Here is a 26,580-nt window from a genome sequence, read left to right on the forward strand (position 1 = left end):
AATAAGACTACTTATATGAGATTTTAAAGTATAAATCAGCAAAAAGTTAGATAGTTACCCACCCAAAATTATGAGAACAAGTAATTCATAATCCGTCTTTCTGGCAGGAATTAGATAACTGAGCCAATGATCTGTTACTGCCACTTCAAGGTCATGATAATAACCATTCTATCAGCATATAAGTGAATGCTAAACTTCTAGTTCTGTAAGATGAGTGCAGAGGCAAGTGTCCAGCTCACTCAAAAGGAGCATGAAATCCTTGAGAGAAAAGTTTTTAAAAGAGAGGAAGCCAGAATTTTGTTAGGTGGGTGTCACTAACGGATAAAAGTTGAGCTGTCAACCAGAAAGTATTGTGAGGAAGTATTAGGCAGCATAAGGCTTGTGGGACTAGGGCAGGATTAGTTATGGAAAAAAGGAACTATTCGTGAAGTGAAAGTGAATGTTGGAATATAAATTTGCAGAGTCAGAGCAGTCCTGGGTCATGACAAGGTACAGGATATGGTTGGTCATGGGTGTGTGGGACTGAAGAGGAGTGGAAATGAAAGTCATTGGAAATGCATAATTCCTCCATTATTTTTTTGACATTGTCTGTTGTCTTTATTATAGCCCTCATTCTTCACTGATTTTAATTATTTGCCTTCTAAACCGCAGAAAATTTGAAAAAGCGGTAGAATGTTTTAGTCAGCTCTTAACCTGCAAAACAAGACAGGTGTTCGGTAATCTTTGCAAGTAAATGAATGAGAACTTCCCAGCAGAGAGCTCTGTAAACTGCTGGAGGACAGCCATGGTGTAGGTGCCTTGTGAAGGGAATCCTGGCTTTGAGCAAGATGTGGATTTGATGACCTCTGAGATCCTTCTGGCACTTAAGAGCCTTGCAGTCTGAGTAATGGTAAAGCATTTGAAATTAGAAAGTGTTCCATAAATGCAAAGGAGAAATGTTATGCTTTGTTTATACCACTTTATTTCATTTTTTTCCTGGTTTTTAGTCTTGTTCTCTTTTTTCCCTTTTGAAGTGCATTAGTTACCATGGAAACAGTGATGTCATTGGAATTCATTGGTATGGTCAGAGTTTATTAATGTCTACAAAAACGTTTTGAAATTAATTTAAATAATTTCTTAAAATTCAAGGCTCCTTAGGGGAAGGAGAAGAGCTATTAAATTCTCTGTTCTCTGCCTGAAATGATATTGACTTTGCCAAATTCTTGATTATGTCAGTATTTGTAGATAGACAGTTTTAAAAAAATAATAATAATTTTTCAATCTTACACATTTTTAATGATGACTATATACTATGTCCAGAGAAGGCAATGGCACCCCACTCCAGTACTCTTGCCTGGAAAATCCCATGGATGGAGGAGCCTGGTAGGCTGCAGTCCATGGGATCGCTGAGAGTCGGACATGACTGAGCGACTTCACTTTCACTTTTCACTTTCACGCATTGGAGAAGGAAATGGCAACCCACTCCAGTGTTCTTGCCTGGAGAATCCCAGGGACGGGGGAGCCTGGTGGGCTTCCGTCTATGGGGTCGCACAGAGTCGGACACGACTGAAGTGACTTAGCAGCATATACTATGTCATTCTCATTCATTTTTGTTGACTTTTATAAGAAAGCCCTTATAAATGTTAAAAAGCAAAAACATTACTTTGCCAACAAAGGTCCGTCTAGTCAAGGCTATGATTTTTCCAGTAGTCATGTATGGATGTGAGAATTGGACTGTAAAGAAAGCTGAGTGGTGAAGAATTAATGCTTTTGAACTATGATGTTGGAGAAGACTCTTCAAAGTCCCTTGGACAGCAAGGAGATCCAACCAGTCCATCCGAAAGGAAATCAGTCTTGAATGTTCATTGGAAGGACTGATATTGAAGCTGAAACTCCAATACTTTGGCCACCTGATGTGAAGAACTGACTCACTGGAAAAGACCCTGATGCTGGGATTGAAGGCAGGAGGAGAAGGGGACAACAGAGGATGAGATGGTTAGATGGCATCACCGATTCAATGGACATGAGTTTGAGTAAACTCCAGGAGTTGGTGATGGACAGAGAGGCCTGGTGTGCTGCAGTCCATGGAGTCGTAAAGAGTCGGACACGACTGAACTGACTGATAAGGAAGGCCCAGACACCTCAATTTAGAGCCCTTCCTCTTCTGTTTGAACTGTAAAGTCACAGGTATTTCACTACCCAGCCCTTTCTTCTTAGGTAATCTCCTTTTCAGAAGCTGAAAAGTATATTAAAGTATGTCATTGTTTAGTCGCTAAGTCATGTCTGACTCTGTGCAATCCTATGGGCTGGAGCCTGCCAGGGTCCTCTGTCCATGGAATTCTCCAGGCAAGAATACTGAAGTGGGTTGCCATAACCTTCCCCAGGGGATCTTCCTGACCCAGGGATTGAACCCATGTCTCCTGCACTGGCAGGTGGATTCTTCACCCCTGAGCCACTAGGGAACCACATAGTAAAGTATTTTTCCTCTCTTATTCTTTCTGTATATAAAGGGTCAGTTAGTAATTTTAATTCAACAAATACTTATGTTTATTTATTCTACAAATATATATTTACTTACATTGAGTGCCTTCTATAAGCAAAGTACTGTGGTAAGCTCAATTGATGATTTAAAATAAAAAAGTGAGAATGAAGCCTTTTCTTCAAGTACCTTATCATTTTGTAGACTAACTTCATTGTGGTGCAGGGGCCCTGAATTCTGAGGGACATGAGAACTCTTTCTTCTCTGGGCTATCAAGGAAAGTTTTCATGGGAAAGCCATATTTGGCTTTTTTTTTTTTTAATGTTCCTGTAATTTTGTACATGCTGGTCTCTGGCCTAAAAAGCCATTTCCAGTTCATATTCATTTTTCAAATTCCTGCTCAGGCATGACATCCTCTAGGAAGCTTTTCCCAACCTACCAGAAAAGGTTAATACTTCTTTCTCTGAACTCCTTGAACATATATCTAGTTTGTCTCTTATTCCACTACAAGTTTACCTATCAGTCCCAACAGAAGAATCTGAGTTCTTAGAGGGCAAGAAACATATCTTAAATATCCTCAAATGTTCCTTGCTACACTGACATTTGACCTGTGATGTAATGCCATCCACAATCTGCTGTTCCCAGCTCAAGGCCACTCTGATTGGCATTCTCTCTGCCCCAGGCAAACGGGTTGTCTTCCACTTCTTTGAGATTTCCATAGTTTCTCTTCTCTTGGTCCTCAGCATGCTGTTTTCATATTTCAGAACCCTTACCCTCACTTCTCACTTGGAAGATCCTTTTTATCCTTTGGTGCTTAGATTAAATGGCTTTTTCTCTGGGAGACTGGCTCTGACCCTATTAATGAGGTAAGCTTTTTCTAGTGTATGATTCAGTAATGCTCTGCTTCCCCTTTTGTAACTGTTTTCACATTTCGTCAGTATTTTCACACTGTACTGCCATACTGTTAACTCTGTGAGTACAGGGACCACTGACCTCCTACTGTGTCCACCATGTATGAAAGTGAAAACAAAGTGAAAATCACTAAGTCGTGTCTGACTGCGACCCCATGGACTGTAGCCTGCCAGGCTCTGTCCATGTAATTCTCCAGGCCAGAGTCCTGGAGTGGGTAGCCATTCCATTCTCCAGGGGATCTTCCCAACCCAGGGATCAAACCCAGGTCTCCCACATTGCAGGCAGATTCTTTACCAGCACAGCTGCTCACTAAATTTATATTGAATGAATGAGTGGAGGAGGATTGTTATTAGTTTATCATGAGACTAGGGAAGGGACAGAATTCAGTCTGAAAAAAATCAGGAAATAACTAGTGTTCAGTTTGCTATAGTTGACATAATACATTTGTATGTGTCTTTGCTAGCTAGGCTCTGGTTCGGTCAAACCTTAAATATTAGGTTAAAGAATTTGGAAATTCTTCTTGAAATGTTTAGAGGCATTCATAATGAATGCTGGGTAGGAAAAAGACAAAATTAGAATGGAACTTTAAAAGAAATTAATCTTGCGGAGATAAGTAGAATAGCAGCCAGGAGTGTGGAGGCAATAAGAAAGCATTAGCAATGGTCAGAGTCATTCACTCTCTAGGTTGTGACCCACCAGTGAATCAGGAAATCAACACAGTGAGAGATATAACCAAAGTTTTAAAACAGTATCAGGGTAAATTGCTCTTAGGAAGAGAAAGTGTTATTTCGTAGGGATATGGTCTCAGTCATAAACACATATACATGTGTTTTTGTATTAGATCAAGATGTCAAATATTTCTCTTATAAGACAGTTTTAGAAAGTTGCAAAAACACTAGTGTAGGTGATAGGTTCAGTTCAGTTCAGTCTCTCAGTCATGTCCGACTCTCTGCGATCCCAGAGAGTAACCTTACATGGTCATCTGAGTTAAATTCACCCATTCCAGTCCATTTGAGTTTGCTGATTCCTAGAATGTCGACATTCACTCTTGCCATCTCTTGTTTGACCACTTCCAATTTGCCTTGATTCATGGACCTCACATTCCAGGTTCCTATGCAATATTGCTCTTTACAGCATCGGACCTTGCTTCTATCACCAGTCACATCCACAGCTCGGTATTGTTTTTGCTTTGGCTCCATCCCTTCATTTTTTCTGGAGTTATTTCTCCACTGATCTCCAGTAGCATATTGGGCACCTACCGACCTGAGGAGTTCCTCTTTCAGTATCCTATCATTTTGCCTTTTCATACTGTTCATGGGGTTCTCAGGCAAGAATATTGAAGTAGTTTGCCATTCCCTTCTCCAATGGACCACATTCTGTCAGATCTCTCCACCATGACCCACCCGTCTTGGGTTGCCCCACGGGCATGGTTTAGTTTCATTGAGTTAGACAAGGCTGTGGTCCTAGTGTGATTAGATTGACTAGTTTCCTGTGAGTATGGTTTCAGTGTGTCTGCCCTCTGATGCCCTCTTGCAACACCTACCGTCTTACTTGGGTTTCTCTTACCTTGGACGAGGAGTATCTCCTCACTGCCGCCCTTCCTGACCTTCAACGTGGGATAGCTCCTCTAGGCCCTCCTGGGCCCATGCAGCCATCGCTCCTTGGACACAGGGTTGGTCCTCCCGGCCGCTGCCCCTGGCCATTATATCTACTATGGCTCCCATGTAGCCATCATGGAAGTTAAACGGTTCTATGAAGACCTACAAGACCTTTTATAACTAACACCCAAAAAAGATGTCCTTTTCATTATAGGGGACTGGAATGCAAAAGTAGGAAGTCAAGAAACACCTGGAGTAACAGGCAAATTTGGCCTTGGATGCACTGATCATAGCAAACACCCTCTTCCAACAACACAAAAGAAGACTCTACACATGGACATCACCAGATGGTCAACACAGAAATCAGATTGATTATGTTCTTTGCAGTCAAAGATAGAGAAGCTCTATACAGTCAACAAAAACAAGACCAGGAGCTGACTGTGGCTCAGATCATGAACTCCTTATTACCAAATTCAGACTTAAATTGAAGAAAGTAGGGAAAGCCACTAGACCATTCAGGTATGACCTAAATCAAATCCCTTATGATTATACAGCGAAAGTGAGAAATAGATTTAAGGGCCTAGATCTGATAGCTAGAGTGCCTGATGAACTATGGAATGAGGTTCGTGACATTGTACAGGAGACAGGGATCAAGACCATCCCCATGGAAAAGAAATGCAGAAAAGCAAAATGGCTGTCTGGGGAGGCCTTACAAGTAGCTGTGAAAAGAAGAGAAGCGAAAAGCAAAGGAGAAAAGGAAAGATATAAGCATCTGAATGCAGAGTTCCAAAGAAGCAAAAAGAGATAACAAAGCCTTCCTCAGCCATCAATGCAAAGAAATAGAGGAAAACAACAGAATGGGAAAGACTAGAGATCTCTTAAAGAAAATTAGAGATACCAAGGGAACATTTCATACAAAGATATGCTCGATAAAGGACAGAAATGGTATGGACCTTACAGAAGCAGAAGATATTAAGAAAAGGTGGCAAGAATACACAGAAGAACTGTACAAAAAAGATCTTTACGACCCAGATAACCACAGTGATGTGATCACTGACCTAGAGCCAGACATCCTGGAATGTGAAGTCAAGTGGGCCTTAGAAAGCATCACTACAAACAGAGCTAGTGGAGGTGATGGAATTCCAGTTGAGCTATTTCAAATCCTGAAAGATGATGCTGTGAAAGTGCTGCACTCAATATGCCAGCAAATTTGGAAAAGTCAGCAGTGGCCACAGGACTGGAAAAGGGCACTTTTCATTCCCATCTGTAAGAAAGGCAATGCCAAAGAATGCTCAAACTACCGCACAATTGTACTCATCTCACATGCTAGTAAAGTAATGCTCAAAATTCTCCAAGCCAGGCTTCAGCAATACATGAACTGTGAACTTCCTGATGTTCAAGCTGGTTTTAGAAAAGGCAGAGGAACCAGAGATCAAATTGCCAACATCCACTGGATCATAGAAAAAGCAAGAGAGTTCCAGAAAAACATCTATTTCTGCTTTATTGACTATGCCAAAGCCTTTGACTGTGTGGATCACAATAAACTGTGGGAAATTCTGAAAGAGATGGGAATACCAGACCACCTGACCTGCCTCTTGAGAAATCTGTATGCAGGTCAGGAAGCAACAGTTAGAACTGGACGTGGACAACAGACTGGTTCCAAATAGGAAACGGAGTTCGTCAAGGCTGTATATTGTCACCCTGCTTATTTAACTTCTATGCAGAGTACATCATGAGAAACGCTGGACTGGAAGAAGCACAGGCTGGAATCAAGATTGCCGGGAGAAATATCAATAACCTCAGATATGCAGATGACACCACCCTTATGGCAGAAAGGAAGAGGAACTAAAAAGCCTCTTGATGAAAGTGAAAGAGGAGAGTGAAAAAGTTGGCTTAAAGCTCAACATTCAGAAAACGAAGATCATGGCATCAGGTCCCATCACGTCATGGGAAATAGATGGGGAAAGAGTGGAAATAGTGTCAGACTTTATTTTTTGGGGTTCCAAAATCACTGCAGATGGTGACTGCAGCCATGAAATTAAAAGACGCTTACTCCTTGGAAGGAAAGTTATGACCAACCTAGATAGCATATTCAAAAGCAGAGACATTACTTTGCCAACAAAGGTCTGTCTAGTCAAGGCTATGGTTTTTCCTGTGGTCATGTATGGATGTGACAGTTGGACTGTGAAGAAGGCTGAGCGCCAAAGAATTGATGCTTTTGAACTGTAGTGTTGGAGAAGACTCTTGAGAGTCCCTTGGACTGCAAGGAGATCCAACCAGTCCATTCTAACGGAGATCATCCCTGCGATTTCTTTGGAAGGAATGATGCTGAAGCTGAAACTCCAGTACTTTGGCCACCTCATGTGAAGAGTTGACTCATTGGAAAAGACTCTGATGCTGAGAGGGATTGGGGGCAGGAGGAGAAGGGGACAACAGAGGATGAGATGGTTGGATGGCATCACTGACTCAATGGACATGAGTCTGAGTGAACTCCGGGAGTTGGTGATGGACAGGGAGGCCTGGCGTGCTGCGATTCATGGGGTCGCAAAGAGTCAGACACGACTGAGCGACTGAACTGAACTGAACTGAACCTTACATGAAGATAGAAACAAGTGACACATTTATTCTCTTCATTCTTGAGCATAGTTTTTCCTCTGTGATCATCAAGTTTCTCATTTGTTTCTCTGTAAAGTTTAATATGCTTGATGTACTTAGTCTTTCATCATTGGCTTTCAAGGCCTTGGAAGGTGCTATTAGAATTCGTTCTTGGAACTCTACTAGTTTGCACATGATGTATCACATGTGGCTTCCTTCTTCACAACTGAACATGTTTTCCATTTTCAAAAATGACTTTTCTTTAGTCACAACCTTTGTAAGACTGAGTAGATAGCATTCTGCATCTCAGCCATAGTTTATCTTAGAGACTGAAGCTGTTTGCTCATTTTTGTCTTCCTCCAGCATCTCTCAGCGGTCCATGTATGCTTTAAGTGGAAATGCAGTTCTATGTGATTTACATGAATTACCGAATCTAACCCTCACAATAACGCTGTGAGGTAATAACATTATTTTCCCCATTTTTCTTACATGGAAACTGTAGTACAGAGATTAAACATTTCACATAAGGCTGTGTATCTGTTTAGTGGGTCTCTGGGATCCTATTCTAAATGATCTACTTTCCAGAGTCCCCATTCTGTAAAAAAAAATATTGAGACTTTTATTAATTGAACCAAAACCCAAGATATCGGGGTTAATCCAACTCTTAGGAAGAATAAAAAAGACATTCCCTGGTGGCTTAGCTGATAAAGAATCCACCTGCAGTGCAGGATACTTGGGTTCGATCCCTGGGTTGGGAAGAGAGAGAGTGGCTACTCGCTCCAGTATTCTGGCCTGGAGAATTCCATGGGCTGGATAGTCCATGGGGTCACAAAGAGTCAGACACGACTGAGTGACTTTCATTAACTCAATCAGGTTATAGGCCCTAAAAGACAACAGCAGTAACTACACCAAATATTAATAAGACTAAGAGGCTTTTTGGAAATGGACAATTTTCTGAAATGCTTGCTGAACTCTTTGTTAAACACAGTGTATATTACTGGTTTTATGAGGGAGTTTAGATAGCCTTGCCAAGTGAAAAAAGTCAAAAGGGCTGGGTCGGCCCAGCGGGAGCCCTGGCAGATAAGCAGGGCTGAAGATTCAGCAAAGAAGGGCAGCCAGCAGATGATAGAGGTCCCCCGGATGCTTCCCCAGGTTTTTTGTGGCTTTCCTCTCTCAGGCAGCAGAAATCCTCTTGTGCTCCAGAACACTATCCACAAGCTTGATTTTCATATGGTTGAAAATGAGAGGGGAACCGGTCAAATAAGAATGCCCCTCATGAAGGCTGGCGTTGAGCAAGCAGAGCGAGGACCCCACAGAGTCTTTGATGAGATGGGCTGTTGGTGAAGCACTTCCCATAAAGTGATAGTGGATTCAGGATATGGTTCCAGGTGGCCATGGAGATTTGTCCATAGAGGATAATGAGCAATACAGGCGGGACGTAGAAGGCCCCACAGATGGAATAGATAATGTAAGAGATCAGAGAAGTACTCACCAGGCAAGCTATTTCTTCTTGAGCTTTTAGCCTGCTGCCACAAGAATGAAGGGATGGAAATGTGGATGAAAATGGCCCAGATGATGGCAAGCATGGCACCGCATGGCCCACTGTCTGCTGTTTACTGTATTCCAGGGTGTCAGTGATGGCCCAGTACCAGGATGGAGGCTTTGCAGCATGTGATGTCAGAAGATGACCAGATGTCACACAGGAGTTGGCCAAAGCTCCAGGGGTGGGTGGTTGTATATGTGATGCTGATGAACATGACCAAAATAGAAACTAAGAAGTCAGTCGTGGCCAAGGAGCCAATGAAATAGTTGGCAGGGATGTAGAACTTCCTGGTCTTGGAGATGGTAGTGAGTACAAAGGCATTGGTAAAGAAGACAGCCAGAGAAATCTTGAGTGCTTGAAGGGTCCCTCTTCCCTAAGTCCCTGGAGTTTCTGTGGCATTTGGGGATCTCTTGGGAGCCGCCTGCAGAATGCCTCCACTGACTGGTTTGAGGGGCCATTCTAGGAGACTCTCTCTTTCCACAGACGTTCACACATACAGCTTCTTATTTCATAGTTGTCCAGCTCACAAAATAAAGTCATCCTTCTGTTTCACACTGGAGGCAGTCAGCCATCAGAACAGACCAAGTGAAAAGACCTCAACACTCAAATATTTAAGAAACACTAAGGTGATTGCCAACCAGATTCTGCATTCTTAATTGTTATTTCTGTGAATTATCTAGAGTTGAGGTTTAGTAATGTGGATATCATCAAATATCACAGGGTTAAGGAGATTAAGAAATAATTTAGCTTAAGTGTTTTGTGACCCATCTCATAGGTTGTTGTGGCAGTTAAATAAGATTACACGTGTACTTCTTAGCATAGATCTTACCTCATGACATTGTAAAGGGTAGCTCTGAATGTTATTGTTATAGTGATAGATTTTAGAAATCATTACAACCTCTCATTTTAGAATTCAAGGCTTGGAGAAGTTAAGTCGTACCACATGGATCCAGAAGTAGTTGGTCCCTGAGAGAAGAATGAATGCAGGCCTTCCCCACTCATTGCTCTGTCTATTGCCAGACTAATTTTGAAAGAGAAAACAAGAACGCCAGTCTCATTTTTTAAGATTATAATGTCTGTACACATGCTTTAAAATATACCAGAACCTGGTTCAAGGCTAAATGGAGAACTGAAAAGCACTTGTGAATCTAATCAATTTTAGTTATTATTATTCATTCTCTGTTTAATGGTGAGTTTTTCCTCTTCATTTTTTCTTAAATCATAGTTCTTTATCCTTGTGACAGGTTCCAGCCGGCAAGAATTTAACCTGATTGTAACCTTGAGAAATTGGATTATATAGTAGCCTGAAAATCTTGCTTGTTACTTACTTGAGTCCAGGTTTAAAATGCCAAAAAGAAATTAAAACTGGAGTCTTCTGAGTCTGCTTAATTCAATACATTTAGACACAAAAATCCAGTATTTAAGGGCAATGTTGATATTTCAAGAGAGTCAATTTTTTAAAAGTTAATAAAAGAAGTGCCCTTCTGAACCAGTGATGGATTAGAATCATGTAAGAATAGCGTGCTAAAGGTTTGTGGTGGCTGGTGCTAGGCAGGCATGTAGCATTTACTTTCTTTCAGTGAAACCAGCTGAGGTAAAAAGAAAAAAGGATCTTATACTTTGATGAGACATTAAAAAATGGTTGAGCATGCTCACAGCTGCGTCTCAGTGGTTTTATGTAAATTAAGCTGTGGCAAAGCGTCTGTTTTCTAATGTTTCTATGATCAAAGGATACACAAAATAGCTCTACAGTAAACACAAACAGCTTAACAACATATAAAGTATTCACACAGTATAAAGCTTTTTTGGGGGTGAGGGGAGGGAGTGATCATGTGGATATGTATTCCTTCCTATTTAAAGAATTTTTATGAACAGCATTGTAATATGGGTATTATAATTTTCTGTTTTATTACATTAGCTACCCCTGTTCAAAAATCATTAATTATAGAAGACTGCTCTTAAATGACTAAGGCAGTGTTTTCTAATCTTTTTAATATTGAAAGCTCTCTTAAATTTTCTCCCACCCAATCCCATTTTTTGAAAAAGTTGTTCAGCCACATAGTCTGTGTATCTTAGGAAGTAATTTGTTTTCTCTTTTCTAGTTAAATAATATGTGTGTGTATCACTGTTGTATGAACTTCTGAACAGAAAGAGATAACCACACATGAGTGTTATCACACCCAGTTGATACAATTTCAACTAAAAGCAAAGAAACCTGACAGTTTATCTGTCCTAAATAGTCTTAAAGGTAAATGTTTCATTTCTCTTCAATTTTTTAAAAATATTCATAAATTACAGGCCCTGATAACATTTTTTTTTTTTGCATTTTTGGGACCTTAGAATAACATTTGATAGGAGAACTATCAAATAAGTTCTACACTTTGACTTTAGTGGTCAACAGCAGCATTGTCCAATAGAAATATAATCAAACCACAAATGTAATTTTAAAGGTTTTAGTAGCCATATTTTTTTAAATGGAAAAAAACAGGTGAAGTATTTATCCTTTACATTTTTATTGGAGTGTAGTTGATTTACAATGTTGTGTTAGTTTCAGGGAACAGCAAAGTGAATCAGTTAAACATACACATACGTATATGTATATATACACACTCTTTTTTAAAAAATTTATTTTTAATTGAAAGATAATTGCTTTACAGTGTTGTATACACTCTTTTTTTAAGACTCTTTTCCCGTATAGTCTGTTACAGACTGTTAAGTCGAGTTCCCTGTTCTACACAGTAGGTTCTAATTATTAGTTATCTATTTCATATGTGCTGGTATGTATATGTCAATCTCTATCTCCCAGTTTATCCCTCCCCCTCTTATCCCCTGATAACCATAAGTTTGTTTTTGACTTCAGTGACTGTATTTCTGCTTTGTAAATAAGTTCATTTTTACACTTATTCCGCATATAATCAATACCATACGATATTTGTTTTTCTTTGTCTGACTTCACTCAGTATGACAATCTCTAGGTCTGTCCATGTTGCTGCAGATGGCACGATTTTGTTCTTTTTTATGACTAAGTAATATTCCGTTGTCTGTGTGTACCACATTTTCTTTACCTTTCCTTTGGTGATAGACATTTAAGTTGCTTCCATGTCCTGGCTATTATAAATAGCACTGCATTGAACATTGAGGTGCTTGTATCTTTTCAAATTATGGTTTTTTTCTCGGGATATGCCTTAGAGTGGGATTGCTGGTTCTATTTTTAGTTTTTAAAGGCTCCTCTATATTGTTTTTCATGGGGTTTTACCAGTTTACATTCCCACCAACAGTGTAGGTAGGTTCCTTTTTCTCCATACCTTCTCCAGCATTTGTTATTTGTAAATTTTTTGATGGTGGCCATTCTGTTGTGCTGCAGTCCGTGGGGTTGCAAAAGTCTGTGGGGTTGCAAAGATTAGGACATGACTTAGTGACTGAACAACAACATTCTGACCAATGTGAGGTGATACTTAATTGTAGTTTTGATTTGCATTTCTCTAATAACTAGTGTTGTGAGCATCTCTTCATGTGCTTTTTGGCCATCTATAATGTCTTCTTCGGATAAATGTCTATTTCAATCTTCTGCTTACTTTTTGGATTGAATTGTTTGTTTTTTTTATATTGAGCTGCATGAACTGTTTGTATATTTTGAGATTAATCCCTTGTCAGTTGGAAGTTATTTTTAAAAATATAGTTAACTCAGTATATTGAAAATCCTGTCAATATGAATGAAGTCAATATAAAACTTGAGAATCGAGCAAAAAGGGATTCCATTAAACATACTAGGAACTCTGGCAATTCAATAAGAAAAAACCCACATAATCAATGGAAAAAATAGAGAAGAGACCTGAGCAGTACAGAGCAGAATATGCAAATGACCAATAACCATGTAAAAATATACTTAACTTCATTAGTAATTTTGACAACACAAAACCACAGCACAAAGGAGAGCTGGGCACAGCATCAGAAAGAATAAGAACAGACTAGAATGCAGTTTGCACCTCTGCAAGTTTCTGTCCCCACCTCTGACCACAGGGAACCTTTAGAGGGTAAGGTTTCCAAATATCATGCCACTTTACTTTTGGTGAAATTTAATCAGGAGCCATACAAGGAAGGAATTCTGGGAAATACAGTTCCCAGTACAAACAGTTTGACAATGGAACAATCCAACACAACGAGATACTGCTGCTGCTGCTGCTGCTAAGTCGCTTCAGTCGTGTCTGACTCTGTGCAACCCCATAGACGGCAGCCCACCAGGCTCCCCCGTCCCTGGGATTCTCCAGGCAAGAACACTGGAGTGGGTTGCCATTTCCTTCTCCAATGCATGAAAGTGAAAAGTGAAAGTGAAGTCGCTCAGTCGTGTCCGACTCTCAGCGACCCCATGGACTGCAGCCCACCAGGCTTCTCCATCCATGGGATTTTCCAGGCAAGAGTACTGGAGTGGGGTGCCATTGCCTTCTCCGAACGAGATACTAGTGTATACTTACTCTACCTGCCCAAATGAAAGAAGCCTGTTGATATCAAACGTTGGTGAAGCTGTGGCACGCAACTGGTACTGTGTGAAAATGTAAATTGGTTCACTGCTGGTGGGAGTATAAATTGGTAGAACTTTATTGGAAAACTGGCTTTTTTTTAAGTTAAATATGCATAACCTAATACCCAGCAAAAAAAAAAAAAAAAAAGTATTAAAACATTAGTAGAAGCACTGTCTAATAATAGCCAAAATCTGGAAACAGCACAGATGATCCAATGAGAAAATGAATAACTGTGATATAGTCATCATGGAATCTTAGGACTCCATGCAAATGAACTGCAGATGTATGTGATTTAGCTGCATGCATCATACAGACACAAAGGAATGTATTGCATGATTACATTCATATCAAGTTCAAAACTAGACAAAATTTATGGTGTTAGAAATCAGGCTTTTAGTTTATACCTTTGGCAACTTGTTTTGGAGAGTATAGAGGGAGACTTCTAGGGTGCTGGCTAGACTTTATTAACAGCGTCATGGTAACATGGGCCTACTTTATGATAAGTCCAGTCATGCACTTATGATTTGTGTGCTTTCTGTGTGTATTCATGATATACTTCAATGAAAAAAGGTTAAAGAATAACTTGTAAACTTTAGAACATTATTAACATATTTTACATTCTTTTACTTGTACTAAGTCTTTGGTTTCCAGCGTGTGTTTTATACTTACAGCACATCCCGAATCAGACTAGCCACATTTCAAGCACTTAGCAGCCACATGTGGACTAGTGGCTACCCTATGAGACATTAAGGGTCTAGAACCCCACCATTCCAGAGCTTCTCTGGGTTTAGATTTTTCTTTCAGTTCTTTCTTTGGAATGTCATGTGGAAAGAATAGGGGATTATTCTCCCTGAAGACCTCATATTAATTTTACTGCTACCTCTCTCTTTATGGAATATTTTCTATTTAAAACAGATGGTTGGTTTTGTGTGCAGGTTCACAAGATGACCAGTAAACCATCATTTTGGATATTTGTTCTTACTGCTTTCTTGGCTGCTCTTCACATGACCACCTTTTTTTTAAAAGTAGGCGTTTTATTGATGTCTGATATACATATGAAAAGGACATGTATTGTAGGTATATATTGCTCAGTGCATTTTTGCAGAGTGAACACACCCATTGTTTGTGTTCAAGAAACAGAACATCACCCATACTCCAGAAGCTTCTGCCTTGTGCCACCTCCTGATCACTGCCCTCAAAGCAGAACCCAAATTATAACACCATTGGTTAGTTTTACGTGTCTTTGAACTTTATATAAAGGGAATAATAAGTATATACTTTCGTGTGGCTTCTTTTGCTTCCAATTCTGTTTGAGAGAGTCACTTATGCTGTGGACTGTGGCTGAAGTTCGTTCTTTCTCATTGCCGTGTAGCATTCCATTGTATGTTAGTCACTCAGTCGTGTCTGACTCTTTTCGATCCCATGGACTGTAGTCTGCCAGGCTCCCCTGTCCATGGGATTTCCCAGGCAAGAATACTAGAGTGGGTTACCATTTCCTTCTCCAGGGGATATTCCCGACCCAAGGATTGAACCTGGGTCTCCCACATTGCAGGCAGATTCTGTATCATCTGAGCCACCAGGGAAGCCCTTTCCATTATATGAATATACCACAATTTATTTCTCCATTTTATTGTTAATGGACATTTAGGTAGCTTTTCATTCTTGGATAATTAGTTATGAACACTTTTATGCATGTCTTTTGGTGACTGTTATGTTCACATTTTTAACATATAACAGAGTGGAAATACTGCGCCACAGTATAGGCATACATCAGTTTAAGTAGATAACTACCAGTTCCTCACAATGGTGCACCACTTTGCACTTAGCTGAAGCTACGAGTTTCAGTTATTATATGTCATCATCAACATTTGATATTTGGCGTTTTAACTTTTTATAGGCAAGGGGGTTGTTGTAGTCATAAGGACCTTTTTCTATTCTAATCAGGTCTTAAGCATAAATGCATGGTATTGTGATTCTAATTTGCATTTCCCTGATGACGATTAAAATTGAATACTTTTCCTTGTGTTCGTTTGTTTTTGATTATCTTGTTTTTATGAAGTGCCTTTTAAGTCTCTTGCTTATTTCTCTATTGTATTTTCTTATTTTTTCTTATTGATTTGCAGGAGTTCTTTATATACTCTAGATAAAAGTCCTTTGTTACATATGTATATTATAGCTGCTATCTCTTGCTCTATAGGTGGCCTTTTTTCTCTAATTATGTCTTCTGATAAGTTATTAATTGTAATGTAGTCCAGTTTAACAAAACATTTTCATTTATGTTTAGGGCTTCTTTGTGTCCTGCTAAAAAAATCTTTCCCTGCATCCAAGGTTTTAAGTATATTCTGCTGTCTTCTTCCAAATATGTTATTGTTTTATCTTTCATATTAGCTCTACAGTCCATCTGGAATTACTTTTTGTGTATGGTGTGAGATAGAGGGTTAAGATTTCTTGGATGTTATATGGATGTCCGATTAACATTGCAGCACTGTGTCATCTCCATTATAAATTAGTGACTTTAATTTATGAGTCTGCTCTTGGCTGTCTGTTCTATTCCATTACTATACAGCTTTTTTTTTTTTTTTAAGAAATGTGGTATCTGTGTGGAAAGTTTTTAATTGAGGAAATTCTAGAGTTAAGAGGAATTACTTTGTTCAAAATAACTTAGGAAGCAGTATTAGGCATTAGTCCTTTAACTAGATGAAGAATATCAGTAATAGAACCAAGCTTAGGTATCACAATCTTTTATATAAAGGGTTATCTCTAAATTGTTTTGATGGTACATCTTTATGAATAAGTGATGTTTGAAAGTATATATAATTATATATATACATATATATGGAGGTAGATTCTGTTATATATACTACATAGAGATATAAATTATATAAATATGTTATATGTACCTATATATAGATTCTATAAGGTATGCTATATATAGGCAACATTCTAAATTCTATATATTATTTCCATTGTAACACACAAAAAAGTTGGGATTAAAAGGAAATCATAAGGAAGAAATAGAAACTCTAGTAGTTTCTTCTAACACCTTTCTGTCAGCCAATATGGGCTGGATTATGTGTACTAACACGGAGAAGGCAATGGCACCCCACTCCAGTACTTTGCCTGGAAAATCCCATGGACGGAGGAGCCTGGTAGGCTGCAGTCCATGGGGTCGCTAAGAGTCGGACACGACTGAGTGACTTCACTTTCACTTTTCACTTTCATGCATCCGAGAAGGAAATGGCAACCCACTCCAGTGTTCTTGCCTGGAGAATCCAAGGGACGGGGGAGCCTGGTGGCTGCCGTGTATGGGGTCACACAGAGTCGGACACGACTGAAGGGACTTAGCAGCAGCATGTATACTAACAACTGTCAAATTTCAGTGGCTTAAAACAACATGAGTTTATTTTTCTCATGCTACAAGTCCATTACAGTTTGGCTTTAACACTCGTCTGCATTTTTCTTACTCTGGCACCCAGACAGATTGAGCAGCCACTTTCTGGAAGCTTGCTTGTCCCAGGAACAGAGGGAAACATAATGGGGAATTAGCAATTAGAGCCTCTGCCTAGATGTGACACATGTCACTTCAGTTCACATTTCATTGCCAGAACAAGATACATGTCCTCACCTAATTCAAAGAAGAAAAATGCTAACTTTGTGCCCAGGAGAAAAATCCTGTGAAGAAAAGAACTGTGCAGGGGAAAAACTAGAGTATTTTCAGATCAGTTCAGTCGCTCAGGCTTATGCGACTCTTTGCGACCCCATGAACTGCAGCACGCCAGGCCTCCCTGTCCATCACCAACTCCTGGACTTTACTCAAACTCATGTCCATTGAGTCGGTGATGCCATCCAACCATCTCATCCTCTGTCATGCCCTTCTCCTCCTGCCTTCAATCTTTCCCAGCATCAGGGTCTTTTCAAATGAGTCAGTTCTTCGCATCAGGTGGCCAAAGTATTGGAGTTTCAGCTTCAGCATCAGTCCTTCCAATGAATAGTCAGGACTGATTTCTTTTAGGATGGACTGGTTGAGTCTCCTTGCAGCCCAAGGGACTCTCAAGAGTCTTCTCCAACACCACAGTTCAAAAGCATCAATTCTTCAGTGCTAAGCTTTCTTTATAGTCCAACTCTCACATCCATACATGACTACTGGAAAAACCATGGCTTTGACTAGACAGGCCTTTGTTGGCAAAGCAACGTCTCTGCTTTTTAATATGCTATCTAGGTTGGTCGTAAGTTTTCTTACAAGGAGCAAGCGTCTTTTAATTTCATGGCTGCAATCACCATCTACAGTGACTTTCGGTTCAGTTCAGTTCAGTTCAGTCGCTCAGTCATGACCGACTCTTTGTGACCCCATGAATTGCAGCGCGCCAGGCCTCCCTGTCCATCACCAACTCCTGGAGTTCACTCAAACTTACATCCATCGAGTCGGTGATGCCATCCAGCCATCTCATCCTCTGTCATCCCCTCTTTCTCCTGCCCTCAATCCCTCCCAGCATCAGAGTCTTTTCCAATGAATCAACTCTTGGCATGAAGTGGCCAAAGTACTGGAGTTTCAGCTTTAGCATCATTCCTTCAAAAAACACCCAGGACTGATCTCCTTCAGAATGGACTGGATGGATCTCCTTGCAGTCCAAGGGACTCTCAAGAGTCTTCAACACCACAGTTCAAAAGCATCAATTCTTCAGCGCTCAGCTTTCTTCACAGTCCAACTCTCACATCCATACATGACCACTGGAAAAACCATAGCCTTGACTAGATGGATCTTTGTTGGCAAAGTAATGTCTCTGCTTTTGAATATGCTATCTGGGTTGGTCATAACTTTCCTTCCAAGGAGTAAGCGTCTTTTAATTTCATGGCTGCAATCACCATCTGAAGTGATTTTGGAGCCCCCAAAAATAAAGTCTGACACTGTTTCCACTGTTTCCCCATCTATTTCCCATGAAGTGATGGGACCAGATGCCATGATCTTAGTTTTCTGAATGTTGAGTGTTAAGCCAACTTTTTCTCTCTCCTCTTTTACTGTCATCGAGAGGCTCTTTAGTTCTTCTTCACTTTCTGCCATAAGGGTGGTGTCATCTGCACATCTGAAGTTATTGGTATTTTTTCTGGCAATCTTGATTCCAGCTGGTGCTTCATCCAGCCCAACATTTCCCATGATGTACTCTGCATATAAGTTAAATAAGCAGGGTGACAATATACAGCCTTGACGTACTCCTTTCCCAATTTGGAACCAGTCTTTTGTTCCATGTTCAGTTCTAACTGTTGCTTCTAGGTGGTCTGATATTCCCGTACTTTCAGAATTTTCCACAATTTGTGGTGACCCACACAGTCAAAGGCTTTAACGTAGTCAATAAAGTAGAAGTAGATGTTTTTCTGGAACTCTCTTGCTTTTGCATTGATCCAACAGATATTGGCACTTTGATCTCTGCTTCTTCTGCTTTTTCTAAATCCAGCTTGAACATCTGGAAGTTCATAGTTCACCTACTGTTGAAGCCCAGCTTGGAGAATTTTGAGCATTACTTTACTAGTGTGTGAGATGAGTGCAATTGTGCAGTCGTTTGAACATTCTTTGGCATTGCCTTTCTTTGGGATTGGAATGAAAACTGACCATTTCCCCTCCTGTGGCCACTGAGTTTTCCTAATTTGCTGGCATATTGAGTGCAACACTTTCACAGCATCATCTTTCAGGATTTAAAATAGCTCAACTGGAATTCCATCACCTCCACTAGCTTTGTTCATAGTGATGCTTCCTAAGACCCACTTGACTTCACATTCCAGAATATCTGGCTCTAGGTGAGTGATCGCACCATTGTGATTATCTGGGTCATGAAGATCTTTTTTGTATAGTTCTGTGTATTCTTACCACTTCTTAATATCTTCTGCTTCTTTTAGGTTCATACCATTTTCTGTCCTTTATTGTGCTCATCTTTGCATGAAAAGTTCCCTTGGTATCTCTGATTTTCTTGAAGAGATCTCTAGTCTTCCCCATTCTATTGTTTTCCTCTATTTCTTTGCATTGATCACTGAGGAAGGCATTCTTATCTCTCCTTGCTATTCTTTGGAACTTTGCATTCAGATGCTTATATCTTTCCTTTTCTCCTTGGCCTTTCGCTAAAAACTGTCACCTCTGAAATGACAGATTTCAGAGCATACGTTTACTGGATTTGTGTTTGTCAAAGAAATAAACAAACAAAGAAAAATCCTTTTAGTTTTTCTATTCCATGTCATTTTTAAAACCCTTCAGTCTTGAGAAATGAGTCTCCTGCAGTTATAAGCATAGCAGTCTCTCTTGCTTAAACTCTTCAGTGGCATCTCTGCACTCATACAGCCTACATACCTAACATGGCCTGCAGCCCCTACCTTTCAAGCCTCATCTCCCACCACTCATCCCATACCTCAGCCGTACTGCCTTTCAGTTCCTTGAAGTAGACATGCTTCTACTTCTTTTTTGAGTGTAATTCCTCACTTTTCCTTGTTTTTAACCTGCTTACTCTTTAACTGTTGGATCAATGTATCAAACATTTCCCCACACTGTGACTCCTGTAGTAGAGTCCTCTCTTCTCTACAGTTTTCTAATACTCTGTACTTTGCTTCTAGAGAAACTGTTCTAGTTTTTAAAATCAATTTTTGCACTAATTATTCAATCTGTTTCTCCAGTTAGCGTGCAAGCTCCAAGTCTGTTTTGCTCACTACTGTGTGCTGCTTCTTGTGTTTAGCCTCGTTATTGGCATATAATAGCATAACATTAAATCCTGAGTTAGATTACAGTTTTATGTCTGTGACATTTATGTAGTCTATACAGGGAATGTCTGAGACATTTATACAGTCCATAGCAAACGATTTTCTAATAAGTTAATCACAGACAAACTGCAAATATACTCTTGCTCCATGTCTCTATATCTTGGAAAGCCTAAGAGGTTCCAGAGAAGGAATACATTTCACATTCTCTCCGAATTAGAATATACCCTTCTTTAAATTTTCATGATGCAATTTTCTTTCTTCTCCTTCTTGAGTGATAATTTTATTTATATTATTTTTATAAATATATATAATTTTATTTATATAAAATTTCATTTTATAAAAGTATGTAATTTTATTTATATTTATGAAAACCTTACAGTTAGGGCATATATACATTCAACATAAATGATATAAGACAGCTCAAGTAATGAGTGTATTATGTAGACATAGTGAATAAAATAAGCTGTGTGATATTTAGCTGGGTTTTCCTTAGCTTTCTGAAGATGGCACTGAATTACCAAAACATGGTATGATTTATTTTTTGTGACACTTTCCATCAGCAAAAGGGCATGTAATGCATGGAAAATGCTTACCTGCAAATTTATATCCCTCACTATTTGTCTTCATTTACATATGTCGTAGGAAACTTTACTCTTTCCTGTTTCTCTTTTCAGAAAGAATAACACATTTGATCACCTTCTTGTTGATATATTTAATTGTGGACTATCAGCGCTATTCTTCATTTAAAACGCAAATGTTCTAATAGAGATATCTCCCATAATGATGAGTGTATTGGCGGGATTGGTGGGATGATATGGACATTGTTACCTATAAGCCTCTGATAGTTGTTTTCTGCATTTTTACTCTAGAAGACAACCAGGCTTTCTATAAACGAGGAGTAAGATTCAAAGGATCATAAATAGATCCTGTCTGTTTATTCAGCTAATGTTTATGAAATATCTCTTTTGAAGCTGGGGAAACTCAGAAAGAAATGAATACTTTGTATATAGCTTTAAATTTTTGTTTTAAATAATAACATTTTGATAAGAGCTGAGTTTCAGTCTTTTGCTAACTGTGTCAGTTTTCTCACCTATGGAAAGGATATGCTAACAACCCATCTCATAAAGTTCTATAAAGAGACAGTAAGATAGTGCATATATAGCCCTTGGTCCTGGCTTCCCTGGTGGCTCAGACGGTAAAGCATCTGCCCACAATGGGGGAGACCCGGGTTCGATTCCTGGGTCGGGAAGATCCCCTGGAGAAGGAAATGGCACCCCACTCTAGTACTCTTGCCTGGAAAATCCCATGGATGGAGGATCCTAATAGGCTACAGTCTATGGGGTCACAAAGAGTCAGACACGACTGAGCGACTTCACCTCACTTCATACAGCCCTTATCCCAGGGCCTGACCTAGAATAAGTACTCAGTATATGTTGCCGGGAATGATTGAAGGCAGAAGGAGAAGAGGGCATCAGAGGCTGAGATGGCTAGATGACATCACTGATACAATGAACATGAACTTGGGCAAACTTTGGGAGATGGTGAGGGACAGGAAGGCCTGGCATGCTGCAGTCCATGGGGTCACAAAAAGTTGGACACGATCAGGAGACTGAACAACAACATTTCTTAGCTGTTTTCTACTGTGAGGCTTTGTCCACAGTTAGCCTCTTAACTGTGTCTTTTCTTTTGTTGCTTCCTGCTTATTTTTTCCATGTTGACCTCAAAGTAAAATTCTGAAACAGATCTGACTGTGTATCACTGCCTCTTCAGTGCCATCTCTGTTGTTTCAAAAATGAAATCTCAAATACATGGATAGCATTTATCACCTTAGCATCTGACCTCGACCTTTCTACCAAACTAATTTCTGCCTTGTCACCTTTACTGGACTGCAACCAAAATAGGCCCTACAAATCAAAATTCACTGCCTTGGCTTCTGCCCTTTTCTTCTGCCTAGAATTCCTGCTGTAGGCCTCAACCCCTCTTCTTACACTCAACCTGAAGAAACAGTTCTCTGTGGGAAACCCAGAGATCCATCCCTCTTATTCTTCCAAAACAGAATTTTTGATCCCCATCATTTATAATTTTTTAGCACTTATCTCATTATTTGAGTTAATGGCATCTGTCTTGCCCTCCCACTAGCTTGAGTTGCTTGAGAGCAGAGACCATTACTTATTCATCATAGTATCTCTGAAACCTAGTAGGCACACAGTAGAAGCTTGTTGAAATAACGGATTGAAATTCAGTTTAATTTTGTTTTGATTTCAATGTGTCTTTATTATTCTAGGTTCTGGGCCTTGTCCAAAATATGAGTGTTTTCCAGTGTCCAAAGTGTAAACACAAAACTCATATTTTTGGTGCTGATGGTGCGAGGAGACTAGCACGGACCCTTGATCTTGATATTCTAGGTAAGACCACCGGATATTCATTTGCAAAGGAAAGAGCATGGTGATGAAGATCATCTCAGAATGGTGAAATGCTTTTGGCTTTGTGTTTTGAATTAAGTTAGTATAGCGCACTTCTCTGTGTTAACCTTTCTTTGGCTTTTTGTGACACTTCATTAGTGGAACACATTTTGAATAGGGGGTTTGTTCTGCCAATTATAACTCTTGCTATAGATGAAAACTGCCCATAACCTGAATTTGCAAAGAAAGTTTTGTGGTTTGAGTACTCTGATTTGAAGTCCACATTTTAAATAATGGTCATCAGTTTGTTTGCTAAGTTGGGAAGACATCTCTTAGTATAAGCAGAAAGTGAAGGTGAAAGTCGCTCAGTGTCTGACTCTTTGTGACCCCATGGACTATATACAGCCCATGGAATTCTCTAGGCCAGAATCCTTGAGCGAGTAGCTATTCCCTTCTCCAGGGGATTTTCCCAACCCAGGGATCAAACCCAGGTCTCCTGCATTGCAGGTGGACTCTTGTGGACTGAGCCACAAGGGAAGCCCAAGAATACTGGAGTGGGTAGCCTATCCCTTCTCTAGTGGATTTTCCCGACCCAAAATTGAAACAGGGTCGCCTGCATTGTAGGCAGATTCTTTACCAACTGAGCAGACGTATACAGAAATACCTATTTCATATGTTGTGGCAATCTTTGGAAGTGTCAGTTCTTGATGTGCGTGAAGAAATGCCTTCCTCATCAGTTCTGAATGTATAAGTCCTCTGCTCTAGAAAAAACGCTATTTACTGTTTTCTGTAATCTTTTTATGCTGTGTCTATGAAATATGGCTCCTGAAACTCACCTTGTCTATACTGTTCATGTTACTGAACTGAAGAATTAATTAGTAATTGAAGGAGAAGTAAAATCATATGTTAAAGGAGCAAAACACAGATTTTATTTTTTATTTATTTATTTATTATTATTATTCTTTTTTACTTTACATTATTGTATTGTAGAACATTTCATCCCAAAACAATGAATTTCAACTTTTTCTCAAGCGCACATGGAACCTTCTCCAGGATAGATGTGGGGAAAACACAGATTTTAGATAAAATATTTTTTTTTTTAAATCCACAAGCAACTTAATGGACTTTTTAGGGAACATGTTTTGATATTCTGCATATGAGTTTCTATTCTGGGTAAAGGCAGATGTTAGCTGCTAAATAATGCAGTCATAGAGTGAATTATCAGTTTTAGGTAGTTAGCAATTAATATTCCTTAGAGATCAAGGAATTAAAAACATTCTTTATTATAATTAGTTTTCTAAAAGTTGATGTTAAATGTATTATTGTTTTTATGCATTTGTACTATAGCAGCTACCACAGTACCAGGTGAATACTAATGATATATTTTGATACATTTTTATAATTAAAGATACTAATTTTATTCTGAAACTGTTTCTCATTTAACTAACCTAGGAAGTTCAGTTTCCCAAATCTGCATAATAACAGCAGATTGACATTCACTTATATATAAAGTAAATGTGTAATTACAATGGCATTATTGAATTATGCTGACAGTATTATAATTCCCTAATTTATGAATGGGTGGTATGATTTTCTAAGTCACTTATTTAGAATTTGAAACACGTCTCCTAGAGAAACCTACATATGGAAGTTACATTTTAACCAACAGCTCACAAATGTATGCATGCATGCTGAGTCCCCTCAGTCAAGTCTGACTCTTTGTGCCCCTATGAACTGTAGCCCACCTATGGACTGTAGCCTGCCAGGCTCCTGTCCATGGGATTCCCCAGGTAAGAATATTGGAGTTGCCATGTTGCCAATGGCAACTGCAGTATTGGAGCTGCCAATATTGGAGGGTTGCCATGCCCACTTCCAGGGGATCTTCCCGACCCAGGGTTCGAACCTGCATCTCATGTCTCCCTCATTGACAGATGGGTTCTTTACTACTTGAACCACCTGGGAAGCCCTGCAAATCAAATGTATAGTTACCCTAAAAATGTATCAGAAACACTGATTACTGATCAGAGAAACTCAGCTAGTGCGATAGACTGTTGTATCTCAAACTCTTTCGGGAAAACTAATTTAGAGTTCTAATGTAGAGCACATCTGCTCCCTTTAATGTGATCGTGGGGCCCAGAGGGCTCTCGCATGAACTGAAACAGGGGTTCTGATGATGAAGAGGTTGGAATTGGGAACAAGGAACCAAAATCAGGAACTCTCACAGCTGTGACCTCCTGGGTGGGTGACACCCCCAGGACTCTTACTTGTCCTTTACTGACCCTCTTGTTGCCTCTTATTTTCATCTAGGGAGCTGTGTTTCAAATGGTTTATTTGGTAAAATGGCTCTTCAGAATTTTATCCACATTCAGCTTGTGGTGGTGGTTATTAGTCACTCAGTCATGTCTGACTCTTTGCGACCCTATAGCCTTCCAGGCTCCTCTGTCCATGGGATTTCCCAGGCAAGAATACTAGAGTGGATTGTTATTTCATTCTTCAGGGGATCTTGGCAACCCAGGGATCGAGCCTACTTGGGAGGTGGATTCTTTTTCTTTCTTTAAATTATTTATTTTAATTGGAGGATAATTAATTTACAATATTGTGATGGTTTTTGCCATACATCAACATGATTGGGCCACAGGTATACATATCTCCCCCCAATCCTGAACTCCCCTCCCAACCTCCCTCCCCACCCTATCCCTCTGGGCAGGTGGATTCTTTACCACCGAGCCACCTGGAAAGCCTGTATTCAGCTATAGGGACAGTTTATACATAGTAATTCGGAGAAGGCAGTGGCAACCCACTTCACCACTCTTGCCTGGAGAATCCCATGGATGGAGGAGCCTGGTAGGCTGCAGTCCATGGGGTCACTAAGAGTCAGACACGACTGAGCGACTTCACTTTCACTTTTCAGTTTCATGCATTGGAGAAAGAAATGGCAACCCACTCCAGTGTTCTTGCCTGGAGAATCCCAGGGACAGAGGAGCCTGTTGGGCTGCCGTCTATGGGGTCGAACAGAGTCGGACACGACTGAGCGACTTAGCAGCAGCAGCAGCAGCATACATAGTAATTAAGGTCTCAGATCATGTCACAGAAACCTCTTTACCTTATGTCTCTGAAATGTGCTTCCTTCAGCCCTAGCCCTTCAAAAATACTTTTCAAGGCCAGACTGAACCTCAGCAACTCTCACTACGTTCACCCTATTTAAATTTTCTCTCTGCACAGCTGTTAGTCCACTGCTGCTCTCACTGTGCCATCTACTTTCTCACAAGGTTTTCCTCATCTTATTCTCCTCTTCTGCGGATTGTGAGTCTCTGGAGGGCAGAAATGATGTCACTAGCTGACTCATTGGAAAAGACTCTGATGCTGGGAAAGATTGGGGACAGGAGGAAAAGGGGGTGACAGAATGAGATGGCTGGATGGCATCACCGACGCAATGGACTTGCATTTGAACAAACTCTGGGAGATAGTGAAGGATAGGGAAACCTGGCGTGCTGCAGTTCATAGGGTCGTAAAGAGTCAGACACGACGAGCACTGAACAACAACAATGAACAAGCTGGCTATATAATGGAGACGATTTTACTGTTTTGTTCTGTTACTGTGGTGGAAATGAAAGCATTCAAGATTCTTTACTATATACTGGCAGTTCATAAATCAAGAGAGAAAACTTTTTGGGTTTCTAAATATTTTCTGTAACATATCTTCCCCTGCTTCCCACATGACAGCTTCCTATAGTCCAAAGTTGATCTATAGAATAGACATCAAATGTACTGAAAAACTAGCCTTTACGTGGTTATTGAAATATTCATGCATTTT

The 26,580-nt window shown here is 39.8% G+C and overlaps 1 protein-coding gene and 1 pseudogene across 4 annotated transcripts in view; one reads left to right on the top strand and one right to left on the bottom strand.

Annotated features, from left to right (window-relative positions):
- NUBPL (NUBP iron-sulfur cluster assembly factor, mitochondrial) overlaps positions 1-26,580 on the top strand; it is a 328,827-nt gene that overhangs the window by 204,130 nt on the left and 98,117 nt on the right. For all 4 annotated transcript variants that reach the window (XM_061394101.1, XM_061394104.1, XM_061394102.1 and 1 more), the window contains one exon: positions 22,649-22,769. In XM_061394101.1, coding sequence (XP_061250085.1) covers positions 22,649-22,769 — 121 coding nt within the window. The remainder of the gene's footprint in view (positions 1-22,648; positions 22,770-26,580) is intronic.
- LOC133234706 (5-hydroxytryptamine receptor 1D-like) lies at positions 8,488-9,998 on the bottom strand (annotated as a pseudogene).

This window comes from Bos javanicus, chromosome 21 (genome assembly GCF_032452875.1).
Source record: "Bos javanicus breed banteng chromosome 21, ARS-OSU_banteng_1.0, whole genome shotgun sequence".
NCBI lineage: Eukaryota > Metazoa > Chordata > Mammalia > Artiodactyla > Bovidae > Bos > Bos javanicus.